Below are 17,786 nucleotides of genomic sequence, written 5' to 3'. Positions count from 1 at the left end.
AGTGAGAGCAAGCAGGGGAGGGGCAGAAGGAGAGAGAGAATCCTCAAGCAGACTCCCTGCTGAGCATGAAGGCTGATGCAGAGCTCGATCCCAGGACCCCAAGATTGTGACCTTAGCCAAAATCAAGAGGTGGGTGCTCAACTGACTGAGCCACCCAGGTGCCCCTACGTGTATTTTAGATCATTTGATATTGTCCCACAGGTTTCTGGGGCTTTGTTTATTTTTCCTTGATTTTTTTTCTCTCTGTTTCTCAAATTTGGTAATTTTTTGTTTTGTCTTCAAGTTCACTGATCCTATCCTTAGCCATCTCCAAACTATTATTAAGCTCATCTAGTGACTATTCCATTTCAAGTATTATACTATTTGGTTTTTGAATTCCTATTTTTTTTTATAGTTTTCATTTCTTTACTGAGATTCTCTAGCTGTGCTCTCATCAAGATCCTATTTTCCTTTTTTTTTTTTAACATGTTGATAATAGCTGATTTAAATTTCTGCTAAATCCAACATCTGGCCATCTTGGGGACAGTTTCTATTGACTGCTTTTCCTCCTCTCTTATTGTGAGTTACATTTCTCTGTTTCTTTGCATGTCTAGTAACTTTTAATTGTATACTGGGCATTGTGGATAATATGTTGTAGATATCCTGGATTGAATTTTTTAGTTGGCAGTTCAATTATTGATTAATCACTCTAAACTTGTATAGGCTTAGTTTTAAACTTTATTATGGTAGATATGTGAAATGCCAAAGTATTTGCCAATTCCATAAAACTTTTGGGACTCAACCTCTAAACTGTTTCCACTAAGGATCTTTTCAGGGCTTGATTTTAGGCTTTGTTGGGGTGGGTCCCTCATAGACCTTACTATAGGTACATAGAGTAAGTAGGGCATTTCTGGTATTTTTAGCCTGATCCTCAGAGTAGAGAAAAGGTAAGGAGGTCTCTCCACTCAGTACTGCTCAGCTTCTAGGGTTTCTATCTAACCTTTATCCCTATAGTGGCCACAGTCTGATAAGCCTTATGCAGTCTCACATTGTGCAAGTATAGTCAAGCCCCAAGCCCAGAGACTTCTAGACCTCCATCCCACTTTCTTCTTCCTCTTCTGTGCCTGTCTCACAGATTCTAGTTGTTTCAGCTACCCAAAATTCTGATCTCTCCTTCCTTAGCTCAGAGGCACTGCCATGCTCTGCTTGTACTCCAGCTTACTACAGCATACTCAGAAATTTTCCTTAAGCAAAGCATCAGGGCAATCATGGGGCTCACTTTGTGAATTTCGCTTCTTTCAGCAATTGCAGTTTTTAGTCTGTGTCCTATGCCTGAAAACATTTACTGCATATATTTTGTCCTGTTTTATGGTTGTTTAGAGCATAGTGGGTCACCCAATATTAGATACTCCATCAGGGCTGGAAGTAGAAATCTATTTTATCAAGAGCCTCCTGTAATCCTATAATTTTCCCACGAGTTTCATTGAAAGCACTTCCTGTGTCACGTCATGATACTTCTTATCTCTTCAATTGTTACTGATCTAACTTTGCTACAGAGCCACTCAGAGATGGCTTTGCCTATAATTTGAGCAGTTTTCCAACATCTTTCTTACTGATTTCATGAAACTTCACATCATTTAAAGATTTGCTGTTTTACTTTGCAGTTGATTTGCATTGTGTTTGTATGACATTGTTGGCTGTTTATAACATTGCACATTCACTGTGATAATAATAAGTATATTGACCAAGTAGCAGAGATACACACATTCATGTTATGTGGGTTGATGTAGGAGATGTCTAATCATGAGGTTCCATGATTTTACATTTATAATTAATTAGTGAGTATTTCCTGAGGATTTTGTTTTTTGTACAACTTTGTAACAGTGGACACCTTAGTAATGACTAGTCATATAATTCAGATAACAAGGAACTCTCCCACCCACACCATGTGTATGATTGAAAAAGAGTGAAGGAATTCATGAGAGACAGGCCAAGGAAGAAACAGTTAGTAGCTGAGCTAGGTAGAGCACTGAAGGGAATCTTGGCATCAGGATTGTGGGAAGTGGGCACAGGGAGCCCCATGCCTCCTTTGAGGGCCTTTGGACTGGAGCTGAGCCTAGCAGTCTCTGAGGCTGAGTGTCCCCAACACTGAGCCAGTTAGAAGATTGTGTCTCTAAGAGGCCTGGCTCATATCCCCATGAAATCCTCCTTCAATGGATCCTCCTTGGGCGGTTGATAATTGCTATCGCACTGTGTTTGGGGGCAGGCCAGTGTCAGCCTGTAGGCCTGGGGCAAACACCAAGACTGGGAGAATTCAGCTGGAGTGGTCATGATGGGCTCAGCCTCCCATATTCCTGATGCATTTGACACATGGTCAGTGTTAGATACCAGCAGAGGAGTCTGAATCATGGCCTGAGGGTGAGAGGTATAAATTTAAGCTGGTTTTCCAGAGAGATTAGACCTGGTGTAGCCAAAGAGGACTTGGCTGACCAGGACTCTGGGAGTGGGAGGAGAACATGTGCAGCTTTCCCTCTTGGTTGTCATTTTGCCTAGGTGGCTGGGAAGCTGAAGATGGCCATGGGGGTGACACCTGGGTTCTCTTAGGGAGTTCCTTGCCCACACATGAGAGCCAATATATCATCTATATCTATATCTATATCTATATCTAATCTATCTATATCTATATCTATATCTATATCTATATCTATATCTATCTATCTATATCTATCTATCTATCTATCTATCTATCTATCTATATCTATCTATATACCTCAAGGCCTAGTGTCACCATAGTTTCCTTGGCATTGTTCCTAATCTTCTATGCCCGGGTGGGGCCTGGTCCCCAAGTCCTGATTCTTTGTCTGGTGTTCATCACCCTACGGCTGACCTGATGTGAAGATACCATGGGGGCCCCTATGTTGCTATGTGGAGAACTACTCTTCTTCCCATGTGGGCAGGGGGGAAATGGAGACTGAGATAGGCAAGCAAGAGATTCTCATTAGGCCCCTGCAAGTCAGGGTGAGGTGAAGGAATAGCATTTAGGATCCTCCAGAGTGGATGAGGCTCCTTAAGCAGGCAAGGGAAGAGGAAATGGCACCTCTCCATGTACCTTAGGAAGGACTAACATGTCTGGGTCTCCTTTTAAGAGACCAACAAGTTGGTAAGGCCAAAAAATAAGTGTTTATTCCTGCTGGCTGCATCCAAGGCAGTAATGGTATTTTACCCTTCAAGTTTCAGGAAGAAACTGGAAGAACTTTTCCCTGGTTCCCCTTTTAAGAGATGCAAGTACAAGAGAAAGGCACCCTGCCCAACCGGAGGAAGTTCATCTGAGGCACTTTGCAGGGTCCCTCAAGCCAGAAGATGCTGAGATCTTCAAGGATCCTGTTGGTTTAGGGGAGAAGTGAGGGACCTGTCTAGGGTTCTCTTAACATTGTTGGGCCTCAGAATATCCCACTGCTGCCGAGGGGCTGTGTAGGGAACAATAGGGCACTCTCAGCAGCCTGGCCTGGTCTGTGCCTGCCTAGGCACTTTCCTTGCCTGATCTGGACAAGCTGCGTGAAGCATTGGTGATGCATAGGAAGAGATAGTCTTCATACCCTCCACTGTCTGCAAGTGAGTCTCCCACCAGGAAAGGATTTTGCTCTCATGTTTTTACCGACTTTGTTAAGTATCATGAATGATGAACCTTTGTGTGGACATATGTGATACCCCTGATTTATTTTATTGAGTAAAAGCAAATGAGGCCCAGGAAAACACTTCTTAGAACAAAGCATGTCCTTTGATGTAAAATGTTGAAGCTGTTCTCTGTATTGTGTTTAATTACCTCCCCTGAACAGAGTGGTCTGGGGGTGATGTCATTTATTTGTCAGAGAAGGTGGGGGAGGCTGGCCCTATTCCTGCTCTGCCAGATCAGGTTTTTCCAGAGTGACTTCTTCCTTCTGTGTGATACTTCACAGTTCCAAAAACATTAACTCTATTGCTGTTCAGATAAAAATACAGAACCATGTCTCAAAAGCATGTGGCAAGAATTTTTTAATGATCTTCCATTTGTAGTGACCATAGTCCCACTCCCCTGTAGTGGTACATACTTCCACCTCCATCCCACCTGTCATCCATCAAATAAATGAGTAAGTAAGTAAATAAATAAATATATAAGTATCATAATAAGTGTGAAATTTGTGCCAGTCATTGGGCTAGCATAGCTAGTGGACTCTGTGATCTGTGTGTGTGTATGTGTGTGTGTATATATACTACTGAGTCTAGGATAGTTAGTAAGGTTACACAGCCAATAAAAACCGTTGCCTGGGTCTGACCCCAGACAGTCTGACTCTAAAGCCTGGAACTTAACCATGGTGCCAGGCTATCTGGCAGAAAAATGGGCTGGGGCATGCCAGTCCCTCCTTGGGGAACAGAGACACGAGGGCTTTTGCTTCCTGTTGTGGGACCTCCCTTTTCCTATAGGCCCTCTTCCAAAAGGGTCATGTAGATGTCAGATATTTGCAAGTTTCTTCAAATTGGGTCAACCTTCAAACTTACTTAGAGCTGGAAGGAATCTTGTGGGTGTTCTTTTAATTTTTTTTAAAGATTTTATTTATTCATGAGAGACACACACAGAGAGAGAGAGAGAGAGAGAGAGAGAGAGAGAGAGGCAGAGACAGGCAGAGGGAGAAGCAGGCTCCATGCAGGGAGCCAGATGTGGGACTCCATCCCGGGTCTCCAGGATCACACCCCGGGTTGAAGGCGGCACTTAAACCGCTGTGCCACCCAGGCTGCCCTATTTTTAATTTAAATTCAATTTGCCAACATATAGTATAACACCCAGTACTCATTCCATCAAGGGCTCTCCTTAGTGTTGTGGGTGTTCTTTTCTAAAATGAATGATGATCATAACCTTTTGTGTAAACCTGGGTTGTTTAAAGAAGGTCACACATGCAAGTAGCCTGTTCTTTGCCCTTTTATCTGTCACTGAATCTTTATTTCTCTCTCTCTGTCCTCATGTCCCTCCCTCCATCACCTGGAGGCAGGATGAGCCACAAGCCATCATCCCCGATGGGGAGGATGCCAGGATGCAGAGCCTCTCCTGACCACTGTCAGGGTGGATCTGCCAGGCCAGAGGCTATGGTTGGAGCTATGCCTGGCTCCCTTTCCTCCTTGTTCACTGCACCAAGTTGGGGCATTCCCTAGGCAGGTCAAGGGGTCAGCCCATCCCTGTGTGCACTCACCCCACAGAGACCACTTCTCTTCCTCCTCTTTCTTGGAGGGAGAGCTTATGCACCTGCCAGCAGGACCAGCTGCCTGCAGGGCTTGGAAGGTGCAGGGAGGAGGTGAAAGTGTGCTTGATCCCTGCCTGGTATGTCCTCTGTTGGGTATTTTACAGTCCAGGGTGGACAGACCCTGACCCCAGTCTGGTGAGATGGGGGCCCAGATAGGGTATGTTGGCAGATGTCTAGGGGCTGTCTAAAATCCGGGCCTCCGGGAAGCAGGGTTGGGGTTGGGGTGGAAATACCCAGCGGCTGCCCTTTCCCTCTCATTGCCACATCCCACCTGGGCTGGGCTGCATCTCCCTTCGGGGGCTTTGCTCTGCACACAAAGCCCATTTAAAAGGTCCCTTCTGTCACTGTTGGTTTTTTATTTGGGCTCTACTTGTTCAGAGCGCTGTCGCTGTTGTGGAAGGAGTTGAAGTCCCCAGTGAAGGGTGGGCAGAGCATGGCCCTTGGCTGCTCCTGGGAATGAGCAGCCAGATTGCAGGGGGCAGAAGCTTGTTGGTCCTTCTGGGTATCTGGACATTGATGCAGCTGTGACTCCAAAGTCACCCATGTGGCGGTCACGGCTGAGTGGGCAATGCCGGCTTTAAAGGGGTTCCAGGCTTGGGAGGAGAAGGCCAGACTCCCAGCTCCCTGCTCCTGCCACTGGGCTGTGTGGGTCCCCAACATGGGGGGAATCAGCCTCTCCTGTAGCCCCTGGCGAGTGCAGCCAGGGTTTCCACGGCCTGGAATGTTGCCTTTGGTTTGAGCCCAGGCGGATGCCTGATGCCTCTGTTCAGCGGGGTCGGTCCCCTGCCTGAGCAGGTGGGTGGCAGCATCTTCCAGAGGACTGTGTGCCCCGTGAGGCTGGACCAGTGTAGGCTCCTGTGATGAAAGGGTCAGGTCTGACTCAGTGGCTTGGGGCCCAACCTGCAGTTCCTGTCTGACCCCTGCCAACAATGTTTGGCACCACTCCTCGAATGTGCCTGGATCTCTCGCCTCCCAGGCCCGCTCCTGCCTCTCTGCTCAGCGCGCACACTGTCCTCCCTCAGCCCAAGTCCAGCCCAAAGGCTCTCCCTTCCCTCGGCCCATCCCTCGCTTCCCCCGTGGGGGAGATTTCCTTCCACCTCAGTGGCCTGAGCCCTTTTTGTCCTTACCACTCACTTGGGGGGTCATGGTTCCCGCCTGAGCCTGTCTCTTGTGTGGCCCACAGTTTTCCTAAGAGACCCCTTTCTCCAGTTCTGAATCCTATGCTGGCCCTTGCTTCCCTGCCTCAGGCGCAGCAGAGGGGGCTCCTCTTACTCCTTGCTGGGCACAGCAGGTGCCTGCGGGTAGAGGTCAGGGGCCCTTAGAGCAGTTCCAGCCTGAGCACTTTGATAAAAAGTGCTAACACCAGGCAAAATGTAAACACTGAAATGTGGCAATAGCCTCATCCCTAGGGTTCTGAGGCAGCAAGAAGCCAGCCAAGAAGGACAAGGAGCTGAGTCAGAAGGGGAAATTAATTATTAGGGGGAAGACTATGATTGATCCAAGGTCAGTCTTTCGTGAAGGAGTTTCAGGAGATGTGTGTGGGAACTCCTGGACCCCTTGATATAAAATTGCAAAAGTAGCCCCTACTTCACCCACATGAAAGCCTGTTGGTCCTGGGATGCCTGGGTGGCTCAGCGGTTGAGCGTCTGCCTTCAGCTCAGGATGTGATCCTAGGGTCCCAGGATTGAGTCCCACATCTGGCTCCCCGAAGGGAGCCTGCTTCTCCCTCTGCCTGTGTCTCTGCCTCTTTCTCTTTCTCTCTCTCATGAATAAATACATAAAATCTTTTTTTTAAAAAATAAAGCCTGTTGGTCCTGAAACCAGGTTTCCTGTCCCTTCCTGGCCACAGGTTCAGCTGCCCCACAGGCAGAAGCCTGAGCCTGCCTCTTGCTTCTCCCCAGGCCTGGCAGGTTGTGGTGATGAGGGATGGGATGAGGGATGGCAGTTGGGGAAATCCCTGCCTCATCAGTCATTGGTGCCATCCCTGTCAGCAAGACTTCCTGCTCCCTCCCTGTCCTGTCCTGTCTTGCCGGAGGGAACAGGTGTGCAATTACTGAGTGACAAGAGACAGTCAGGGCTACCCAGCCTTGCCTGCCTCTGTCACAGCCACAGCTGGGCGAGGAGGGAGGGCACAGAATCCTCCCCATCTGTGGGGAAGTCTGACCTGGAGACAGGTGGCCCAGGTGGTTGCTTGGAGAATGGACTGGGATGATAAAACCAGGAAGAATTAATAACTGTCACTGTTTATTGAGTTCTTTCTGTACTCTGGTCTTTGTTCAAGTCCTTCCTATGTGTTTTCTTAAGTAATTCCGCAAGGTAGATTTATTATGCACATTTCACAGACAGGAAATGGGTGAAAAGACTTGCTCAAGGTCATATAGCCAGAAAGGGGCGAGGCTGTCTGTCACCAAGGTCGGAAGTGTGTAATTTCTGGTGGTAAGCTTTGAATGGGGACTTCCTTTGTCTCTAAAAGGATCTGATCCCAGACATTGAAGGACAGATCACCAAATCTTGGGGCTGGTCACCTTGGGATCAACCAGGCCGGTGCTCAGCTGTGGCCTTTCCTCCTAAGGCTCGGGGCAGAGCACTCGACCGACCACTCATTAGGCTCTCCCACCAGCATGACCTTTTTGACTCTTCACAGCATCCTTGTGATGTAGGTATTATAATTCCAATTTCCCAGCTGGGAAACTGGGGCCCGTGATGGGAAGCATCAAATCAAGAGAGAAGAGTTGGGACCAAAACTTTGGCCTTGGCACCTGCTGCCTCTCCTGCTGTCTCCTAGGCTGGGCTGCCCTGTGGGTGTGGGGGTGACTCAGGCAGGGCATGTGGGTGGGCAGGCGCTGCAGCTATGGCTGGTGGGTGTGGCCTGCCTCGTGCCTAGGGCAGGTGGCCCAGCCAGTTCTGCCTCCGACGCCTCATTTCAGCCATCTCTCTGCCTATGATGAGTGCCTCCTGCTGCCTCAGCCACAGTCCCTCCGGGGGTCCTTGGGCCCAGGACATGCGGTGATCTCAGAGCAAAGGCAGCCACCACTGCCTGGACCTTGCCAGGTGAGTCCTCACCACGCGTGGCAGCCAGGACTTTCCAAGGTCCTAGGGGACCCTAGAGTGGGGACCTAAGTATCTGCACTCTGCTGATGGGCCTTGGGGGAGGAGTGGGGAAGAAGCCTGGATCTCTAGCAGGAGAAACAAAGGGGAGTGTGAGATTTTGGCCCTGGGAATGTGCCAGAGCACAGGTTCTGATGAACCCAGGAAACTTGCCTGAGTTTGGAGATCTTGGGCAAGGGGGAAGAGCTCACAGTCACCAAGGGGGAAAGGGGAGGCTCTTGTCTCCAGTAGCAGGCCCTAGGATGTGGCTCTCCAGGGGAGGAGTGTGAGGGGGTTTCAGGATGAGACAGAGGTAGCCTAGAGCTTGAGAGGGACAAGGCCCAGGCACCTCACAGGTGCTGAGCCAGAGCTTCAGGGGCTCCCTGTAGCCCCCAGGCCTGGTCGGTCTTCCAAGAAAGGCCATTTCAGCCAGTATCAGGGCTTGGGAGGCCAGAGTGAGGAAGCCCAATCCCTGAGAGAGGGAGGGCAAGGCAGCGAGAGAGTCCCACAGGTGAGAAGGCAGGGTTTGTGGGGTGACTCAGGGAGCTAATTATCACCGCTAATTATAGCTCCAGCCCTGAGTTCTCTTGACCCTCTCCTGCCCCAGCTCCCCGGGACTCCCCAACTCATGGGGGATGGAGCAGTTGGCTGACATAGGTGAGAGCTGTAGGGTCCCTGGGATCCTTTCAGCTCATTTATCAGAAGGGAAAACAGAGGCACAGGGAGGGAAGGAGACATGCCCTCCACCCTCTTCTTCACTCTTGGTTAGCTCAGCCCCTTAGGCCAATCTATCTACAGGCCACTTGGGGCTGAGGAAGGTGGTGAAGGCCAGCCATCTCCACCTGTGACTGCAGATAGAGTCAGAGCCCTAAATCCTCATGATTGTCTGTCGGTAGGACACTCCACCTGTCTGGCCTCAGGGCCCCTCTCCAGAGGTCTCTGCCTCAAGGTCCCTGCACTCCAAGGCCACAGCCTTCCCCTGGACAACTCCTCCTCTCCCCAGGCTGCTTACTGGGGAAGGGCAGCTGCCCCATTTCCAAACTTCTCTGCAGTCTGATGACAAACTGCTCTGGACGCTCTTTCCAGGAAGCTTTCCTATTTGGGCCAGAATGACCAGAGGCCCCAGCTCTACCCACCTCGCTGGGCTCTTCATACAGAAATCTGGGGGACGCCTGGGTGGTTCAGCAGTTGAGCATCTGCCTTCAGCTCAGGTTGTGATCCCAGGGTCCCGGGATCGAGTCCCACTTTGGGCTCCCTGTATGGATTCTGCTTCTCCCTCTGCCTGTGTCTCTGCCTCTCTCCATGTCTCTCATGAACATAAATGAATCTTTAAAAAAAGAGAGAAAGAAAGAAAGAAATCTGGCCCGTGACCTGATGGCCCTGAGGGAGTTTTCTGAGGGCTGTTCAAACTCAGAAAGGCCCCCCATGAACTACAGAGTCACCTCCTGTCTGCACGAGATATTGCCCTGTCCACTTCATCCCACACAGTCAGCCCTGCCTTCCTCATGCCAATGCCCGCACAGCGGCCTTCTCCTAGCTCCATGATCTAGCCTCCTTCATCCCCCATGTGGTCTGCTATCTCTAACTTGCTGTCTCCTGTGTAACCCAGGGCCCTCCCGTGCCCTGTGGCCCTTAGGACCAGCTAGAGCTCCTCGCTGGGGTCCAGGCCCTCACAGCATGGCTCCAGTTGCTTTGGAGCCTCTCACTGCCAATGGGCCCCAGGAACCCCCCAGACTCCGCAGCCACACCAGCTTCTTGCCACTTGCTAACTTTCTTTTTATTTATTTATTTATTTATTTATTTATTATTTTATTTTATTTTATTTTATTTTTTTTACTTGCTAACTTTCTTGACTCCTCGTCTCTGCTTAGGTTGTCCCCTCTGCCTGGATTGGCCTTCCTTTATAGAGAAACCTCTAAGATCCCCTTAGAGTTCTCCAAAGACGCGTCAATCCCTCTCCCCAGCCCATCCCTCTGAGCCTAGCGCAGGGTCCAGTCCTTACTGAGCATCAGTAAAGCAGGTCAGGACTGAGGGGCTGTCTCCTCTGTCTCTGTGGAAGGGGCTCAGCTGCTCCCTTTGCGTGAGAAGGGAGTCTAATGGACAGATAGCCACAAGACTGGTTGTACTCAGCTCTGGGTAGATGAGACAAAGAGGCTGGAGGCTGTATTACTAGCAGCATAGTGTCTAGAGCAAAGGAGGTGATAGTTCTGTTCTGACGAGGACATCGCTGAACACAAAATCTGATAGAGACATTGAAAAGCAGAGCTAATTCTTGGGAGTCCACCTGAAGATTGGTGGGTGGAGATGGCATGGGCATGGCAGTCTCTACCTGGAGGCTCTGTTGGGCTCTCCAAGGGTGCACAGGAGCAAAAGTGCTAGAGCGAGGAGCAGGAGAAATCGAGGGGATAGTTCCCTGTCTCTGGGAAGAGTTGGCAGCCTGGGAAGGTAGTGAGCTCCTCATCCAGTGGGTATGAGCAGGGGTCACATGGTGCCACATGGGAGTCTGAAGGCCCCTGAGGACCTTCAGGCCCACTCAACTTGAGCATCTATGCTGTGATTGTGTTCCAGCCATGAATGCCCACCCCAAGGAGATGGTGCCCCTCATGGGCAGAAGAGCCGCCGTCCCCAGTGGGAACCCTGCCATCCTGCAGGAGAAGAGGCCAGCAGAGATCACCCCCACCAAGAAGAGGTAGGACTGGCAGGCTTGGGCCTGTGTGGTGGGGGCACAGGAGGGATTCTGGTGTCCAGCCTCAGGGAGCCCTTGCCTGGGGTCGACACCAGACTCTCGGTGTCATCTGTGGTGACCTGGTGCCCAGTTAGGTATAAATGGGGGGAAGGTGGGGAAATAGCTCAGCATACTCGGGGGGTGGGGGTGTTGAGCCGGGGAAGTCAGTGCAATGGCAATGATCAGGGAGGCCTTCCTGGAGGGGCCAGAGGCGTGGAAGCAGTGACATTCAGAAAGGCTTCAGGGTGAGGCAAGGGATTGCTGGAGCCGTCCTCAAGACAAGGAGCAAAGAGGTGCATGGAGATTTTTGGTAGCCTGGATCCCCACGTGAAGACACCAACTGCTTTCCTGTCCCGTGTGCCCAACCAGTTTATTCAAGCTCTTTGACATCACCCATGTGATGGGGACACCAGCAAAGGCATCTCATGGGGTGACGATTTGTTGGCATCGCCGGCTCGCGCCATGTGGTGCACAGTCGGTGCTCTGCACACGCTGATCGTGTTTTTGTTACTTGGAGCTTCATCATCATCATCGCTATTGGGCCCCTGGGAGCTGAGGAAGGCTGGGACACTTACAACTACTTCCCAGCTGGGGATGCGGGGAAAAGGACTTTTCCAGGGTCCTCCCTGGCCCCTGAACTGCCTCCGTGGCAGTGCCCCAGCCCCTCAGCAGATTGGAGGCCCTCAAGCCTGCATCCTCATCCCTACCACAAGCTGTGCTTTTGTTGAACGCAGGTGGGACCCCCCCAAGTGTAGTTGGCTCATTTGTCTGGCCTCCTCTGGCCCCATCCCAGGCCCCTCTTGGGCCAGAGGTGAGATAGGTGCTAGCCCTCCTGTCTGTTATTTTGAGTAATAATTGCTGAGGTTTTCTGTGCACTAGGACCCAGAATGGGGAGACTGAGACACAGAGAAAAAGAATGCCCATCCCTGCTCACAGCCTGGTGAGAAGGGCACCCAGAAGAATGTGGAAGTGTCCTGGCAACTGGGTGGGATGGGGTCTGAGAAGAGGTGGGTCATTCCAACCCTGGGGGCAGTCTCAGAGTACTTCCCAGGTGAGGTGGTTTAGAATGGGTGATCGCATGGGAGAGGAAGGAGAGAACATCCCAGACAGAGGCTGGGGCAGGGATCAGTGAGGATCAGCATAACTGGAGTGCTGGGTGGGTGGAGGAATCGTGGAGAATATGAGTCCCACTGGGGCTGGGGCTTGGGGGTTGGTTAAAGAGTTTGAACAAACCTGAGGGCAGTGGGGATTCTGTGTGAGAGGGAGGGCATGGTGAAATTTGTATTTTGGAAAAGATACTCTGGGTAATCTGTGTGAATGATGGATTGGAAGGGAAGCTGGGAGCAAGGAGATGACTGGAGGCTCTTGGGAAGCCTGAGTGACAGGTGGGGAGGTCTGAACCTAGGTGATCAGGGATGGAGAAGAGAGGATCAGGTCAGAAAGTTATCAGAATCATGGGGTCTGCAGGATCAACTATGAGAAAGGAGGGAAAAGAACCAAGAGACTCCCCCTCATTTGGTGAGAGGACCTGAAGGGATGATGGGGCCATCTGTGACATGAGGACATCAGAGGAGAAGAAACAAGATGAGGAGAGACAAGCCGAGTTCAGGAGTGAATGTTGGTTGAGAAGTACCCAAGGGACATCCAGGGGTAGGTCGATCCTGGAGTGCAGGAGAGAAAACTGAGCAGACATGAAGTTCAGACAGGTATTGGCAGGGCCATGGGGGCAGCCTAGGTCTGGGTGGGCTTGACTGTCTGGGTAAGGACAGACCTATCCCTGAGCTAACCAAACACCACCCTCTTGCCTCTCTTTCCCTTCCCCCACCTTCTTACATTCCTAGGGGAATTTTGGACCTCAGGGCAGGATTGCGGACATGGTTTCAGGAAAATGCCAGGATCTTCCCACAGTCAAGCTGCCTTTTCTTGAGCCTATCCCTGTTCACAAACTTAGCTCCAGACTCAGCTCTACCTGTGGCCTCACACAGCCAAGGGCCTGGGTATGAGGTGTGACCTTTGTCTCATGAAGCAGTAGCACTGTCTTCTTCCCAAGGGCTCTTTGAGGACCCTCACATGCTTACTTCTTCCTGTGCCCTGAAGGTTTGAGTATCTGCCTCAAAACTGAGTATAGGACTCAGCCTAGAAAGAAAAGGAAAAGAAAAAATTCAATATAAATAAAGAAGGCCAGTCTGACCAGTAAGGAAATCTGGACTAATGGTGGGATGGAAGGTACCACCATGTCTAGGTAGGGACATACCTCATGCTATATCTCATGAGTAGCTACCACTGTGGCCTCTTTACTGGATCCTGGGCAGGGTGATGCGCTGGGAGAGAGACATGGAAGAGCTGGCCTTTTGGAGATCAGAGCACTTGGGCATTTCTTGGGACAAAGTAGTTGGTCACACAGCCTCCTCCCCACCGTTGGGGATGCTTAGGGGTAGTTCATCATCTTCACAGGGACAGAAATGAAGGAGAGATGGTGCAGAGCTGTGTGTGCACTTGAGTTAACAACACCCTTGTGGTGCCCTTTGGTCCGGATGAAAAGTAGGAATAAACAAACCGCCTATGCTGCAGAGTAGAAGCCAGGGTGTCACATGGTAACTTCACCATTGGTCATGGAGGCAGGTGAGATGTGGCATGTGCAGAAGCAAATAGGGCAAGTGTGGGATGAGCCCTTGTGGTCTAGCAGCTCCCTGTCCCAGTAATTGGGTCCTTGCTCACAGTCAGGGATCTTTCCAGCCTGGCTCTCACCAATCTCCTTCCCGGCCCTGAAGACTTACATTCTCAGACATAGTCCTTGCCTTTCTGCCATGGAAGCTTTTCTCATGCTGTTCTCTCTGCTTTGGGGGATCTTCTCAAGCCACAAATCTCTGAGTACCGGGTCCCTGGAAGGGTCATCTCTTCCTTCCCTGCTCCCCTCATTCCCTACACAGAGCATATTAGTAGTTTTTGAGTAAGTAGGTGGATCATTGTAGAAGCAGGTGAGACAATGAGAGAGAGTGGGTGAGTTGATGAGTAAGTGTCCTGGTGGCTCAACACAGTCCCTCAGCACAAAAGAGGACACTTCATGATAAGATGAGGATATATTTCTTACCCTTCCTCAGGCCCTTTGGTTTCCAGGCCTGGAATGGATAGATGCTGTCATGATCTGGTTTCTGGGTCCATCCTGGAGGCCCACCCTTTGGACTCTGGGAGGAGGCCCTGAGAAGGGGAGGAGTTGGAGGAGAGGCAAAGGACCTTTCCTCAGCTTGTTATGCAGGATGGAGAAAAAGAGATTGAGAGCTTTGGGCAACTGGGAGCCCAACAGGAGTCACTTGAAGTTTGTGGTCTCTCTGTTTATTGGTCCAGTCCACCAGCCTCTCCATCTATCCCCCAATCTGCCCATCGAACTACTCATTCCTTCGCCATCCATGGCATCCACCCATCCATCCTTCCATATACCTATGTGTCCATCCATCTATCCTTCCAAGTATCCTGCATCCATGTACCCATCCATCTATCCATCTTATTCATCCATCCAACTCAGCAGTCCATCTATCTAACCAGCTATTTTATCCTTTCTCTCATTTATCTTTCACACATTACCTATCCATGTTCTACTCTTCTGTTCAGTTAAGTCTTCTGAGTGTCAGAACAACTGTTAGGTTCTGGAGAATTAAGGACAACGCAAGTGTAGTTCATCCTGTTGAGAATCTTATAGCTGAAGGTCAGTGTTTTCTGGAGCAGGAAAAGCAATGGCCTCACTGTGCTATGCCCTGGTCCAATCCTTGGGGCCAGTTCTGACCAATTAACTGGAACAGTAGCTCTTCAAAGAGATTTTTGCCCATTGGTACACCATTTAATCCCCATCTTCTAGAACAGTGCCTGGTACACAGTAGGTGCTCAATATTTGTTAAGTAGATACCCAGACAAGCAGGGACAGCTTTTTATTTTATTTTTTTTATTGGAGTTTAATTTGCCAACATATAGCATGACACCCAGTGCTCATCCTGCCAAGTGCCCCCCTCAGTGCCCATCACCCAGTCACCCCAACCCCCCACCCACCTCCCTTTCCACTACCCCTTGTTCGTTTCCCAGAGTTAGGTGTCTCTCATGTTCTGTCTCCCTCACTGATATTTTCACTCATTTTCTCTCCTTTCCCTTTATTCCCTTTCACTAATTTTTATATTCCCCAGATGAATAAGACCATATAATGTTTGTCCTTCTCCGATTGACTTATTTTACTCAGCATAATACCCTCCAGTTCCATCCACGTCGAAGCAAATGGTGGGTATTCGTCGTTTCTAATGGCTGAGGAATATTCCATTGTATACATAGACCACATCTTTATCCATTCATCTTTCGATGGACACCGAGGCTCCTTCCACAGTTTGGCTATTGTGGACATTGCTGCTAGAAACATCGGGGTGCAGGTGTCCCGGCGTTTCACTGCATCTGTATCTTTGGAGTTAAATCCCCAGCAGTGCAATTGCTGGGTCGTAGGGCAGGTCTATTTTTAACTCTTTGAGGAACCTCCACACAGTTTTCCAGAGTGGCTGCACCAGTTCACATTCCCACCAACAGTGCAAGAGGGTTCCCTTTTCTCCGCATCCTCTCCAACATTTGTGGTTTCCTGCCTTGTTAATTTTCCCCATTCTCACGGGTGTGAGGTGGTATCTCATTGTGGTTTTGATTTGTATTTCCCTGATGCCAAGTGATGCGGAGCATTTTCTCATGAAGTAGGGACAGCTTTAAGGTGGCATTTCTGGGGCACTTCAGGGATGTTGGGAGTGGTGATCAGACCAGATGACCTCTGATGCCCACTTTAGCTGCACAGTCCATTTGTAGATGATTTTAGAGCTGTCCTGGCTCCAGATTCCAGGGTTATCTGGCCCAACCACTTTCTATCCTGGTGTTACACAGGAGGCAGAGGCAGAGCCAGACTAGAATCCAGGTTTTGGGCTCCTAGTCAGGGGTTTACTTCTCTTTTGGAAGAAGGATTTGATTTTAGGTCATTTCAGAAGGTTGCTCTTGATGAGCAGAAGACAGGAGGGTGAAGGCCAATGTGCCAGCCAGCCCTGTCCCATTTATGCTTCAGTTCAGGATTTGTTCTGAGTCTCCTATGCTTGTCTGTACCTGGAGGAGAGGAGAGGGATTCCCCAGGCAAGACCCGGGACAGCCTCATGACTGCCCCATCCTGTGAAGTGGCTATGTTGGACAGTCTCCACCTGCAGCTAATCCCTAGAGCTGGTTAGGCTGGAAGAGGATCCAGAGGGCTGAGGGGAGAGCAGCATGGATAGTCATGTAAATCGTGAGCCAGAATCAAGAGTCAGGTTCTCTGAGAAAGTTGACTTCTGTCCTTGGGGGGATGGTGACAGTGGCCTTAGTTATCTCATTGATAGAATGGGGCCACAATCCCTTCCCTGCTGCCCTTTCTTCTGAACTTGATATGGCTGGGATTGTACTTTGGGACCTCTTCCATGGTGTTGTGAGAAAGGGAGGGGGCTTGTTGATCTTTCTGGGCCTGGGAAGGAGGTAGACAGCAAAGGCACTTAGGAGAGAGACCAGCTGGTCAGGAGGCCACCATCCAGGCCAGGTCACAGAGCCAGCAGGTATGATGCAGCCATCACCGGGTGGGGGTATTGCCACAACTGACCCTCATCCTGATGCTCGTCATCCTGGTTGTCTTGGGAAGGCTTTTCTCTGAGTGTGTGATAGTGGGTTCTGAGAACACGTGTGTCTGTGTTTGTGGGCGTGTCTGAAGGTGAGGCCAGGCTGTGTCTGGTTGGGGAGTCATATCTCGGGGTGTGTCTTGCCTCTCATTGGGCACTGAGTCTGTCTGCTTCCCTGGGGCTTTGTCAGGTCACAGGCCCAGGTCTCTTGCCGCCCTGGGGGAAAGTGTGCCCTTTACTTCCCTCACATCCACTGTCCAAAGTGGTTTCCTGGGTTTTCCTTCTTGACAAGGCATCTCCTGTCCCCTGAACTTTCATACCCCCTCACTGCTCTAGATCTGACTATTTTCTGTGCCAACAAGATAAGAGATGATCAATGGGGGTTGAATGTGCCCTGGCAGTCAGGAAAGGCTCTTGTAGATGGCAGCCCTGGAAGGACTCTTCTTCAGACTTGAGGCTGGAAGGGCAGTGTGGGGATGATGAGGGGATTTGTAGCTCTGGTTGCCATGTCCCCCATCTCTGGTGAGTCCTCCGCACCTGGAGGCACCTGCGGACAGGAAAGTCCCTCTCAGATATTAGGCCATCCTAACAGAGACCCTGGGCCTCTACTCATCTACTTAGTGACAAGAATCACCAAGACCCAGCTTTGAATCCAGGCTCTACCACCTACTTGCTGTGTGAGCTTGGGCAAGGTGCTTGACCTCAGAGCCTCCGCATGCCCACCCAAAGTGTGGGTGATTGGAATGGTACCCATCCCAAAGGGCTGCTGTGGGGGTCAAGTGAGGCCATGAGGGACAGAGTTTAGCGTGGAGCAGGCCATGAGCAAGTGTTCTGGGTGGTGGGGCACTCTCAGCAGTAGGGCTGCAGGGCATGCAGGCGGATGGTCCCTGTGCCAGCTCTAATGACCTTGCTTGGGTGTCCCCACAGTGCACACTTCTTCCTGGAGATAGAAGGGTTTGATCCCAACCCCACTGTCTCCAAGACCTCTCCCCCCATCTTCTCCAAGCCTATGGACTCCAACATCCGTCAGTGGTGAGTACTGGCCTCCCCGGCTGCCCCCATCCCAGCCCAGCC

General features: G+C 50.4%; 2 protein-coding genes across 4 annotated transcripts in view; both read left to right on the top strand.

Annotated features, from left to right (window-relative positions):
* Window positions 1–3,734, top strand: part of TRPV1 (transient receptor potential cation channel subfamily V member 1) — a 39,109-nt gene extending 35,375 nt beyond the window's left edge. For 2 of the 3 annotated variants that reach the window (XM_025476072.3, XM_049114891.1), the window contains one exon: window positions 3,211–3,734. In XM_025476072.3, the coding sequence (XP_025331857.1) occupies window positions 3,211–3,383 (173 nt within the window). In that variant the 3' untranslated portion in view covers window positions 3,384–3,734. The remainder of the gene's footprint in view (window positions 1–3,210) is intronic. The other variant, XM_049114890.1, reaches the window with a different exon arrangement.
* A 4,433-nt stretch (window positions 3,735–8,167) lies between these two features.
* Window positions 8,168–17,786, top strand: part of TRPV3 (transient receptor potential cation channel subfamily V member 3) — a 35,606-nt gene continuing 25,987 nt past the window's right edge. Inside the window, 3 exon segments of the mRNA XM_025476076.3 lie at window positions 8,168–8,303; window positions 10,908–11,028; window positions 17,640–17,744. Of these exon segments, the coding sequence (XP_025331861.3) occupies window positions 10,910–11,028; window positions 17,640–17,744 (224 nt within the window). The 5' untranslated portion in view covers window positions 8,168–8,303; window positions 10,908–10,909.

Source organism: Canis lupus, chromosome 9, assembly GCF_003254725.2.
Source record: "Canis lupus dingo isolate Sandy chromosome 9, ASM325472v2, whole genome shotgun sequence".
Classification (NCBI taxonomy): Eukaryota; Metazoa; Chordata; class Mammalia; order Carnivora; family Canidae; genus Canis; species Canis lupus.
Note: the sequence above shows the minus strand (reverse complement) of the source record. Positions and strands in the feature narration are given on the sequence as shown.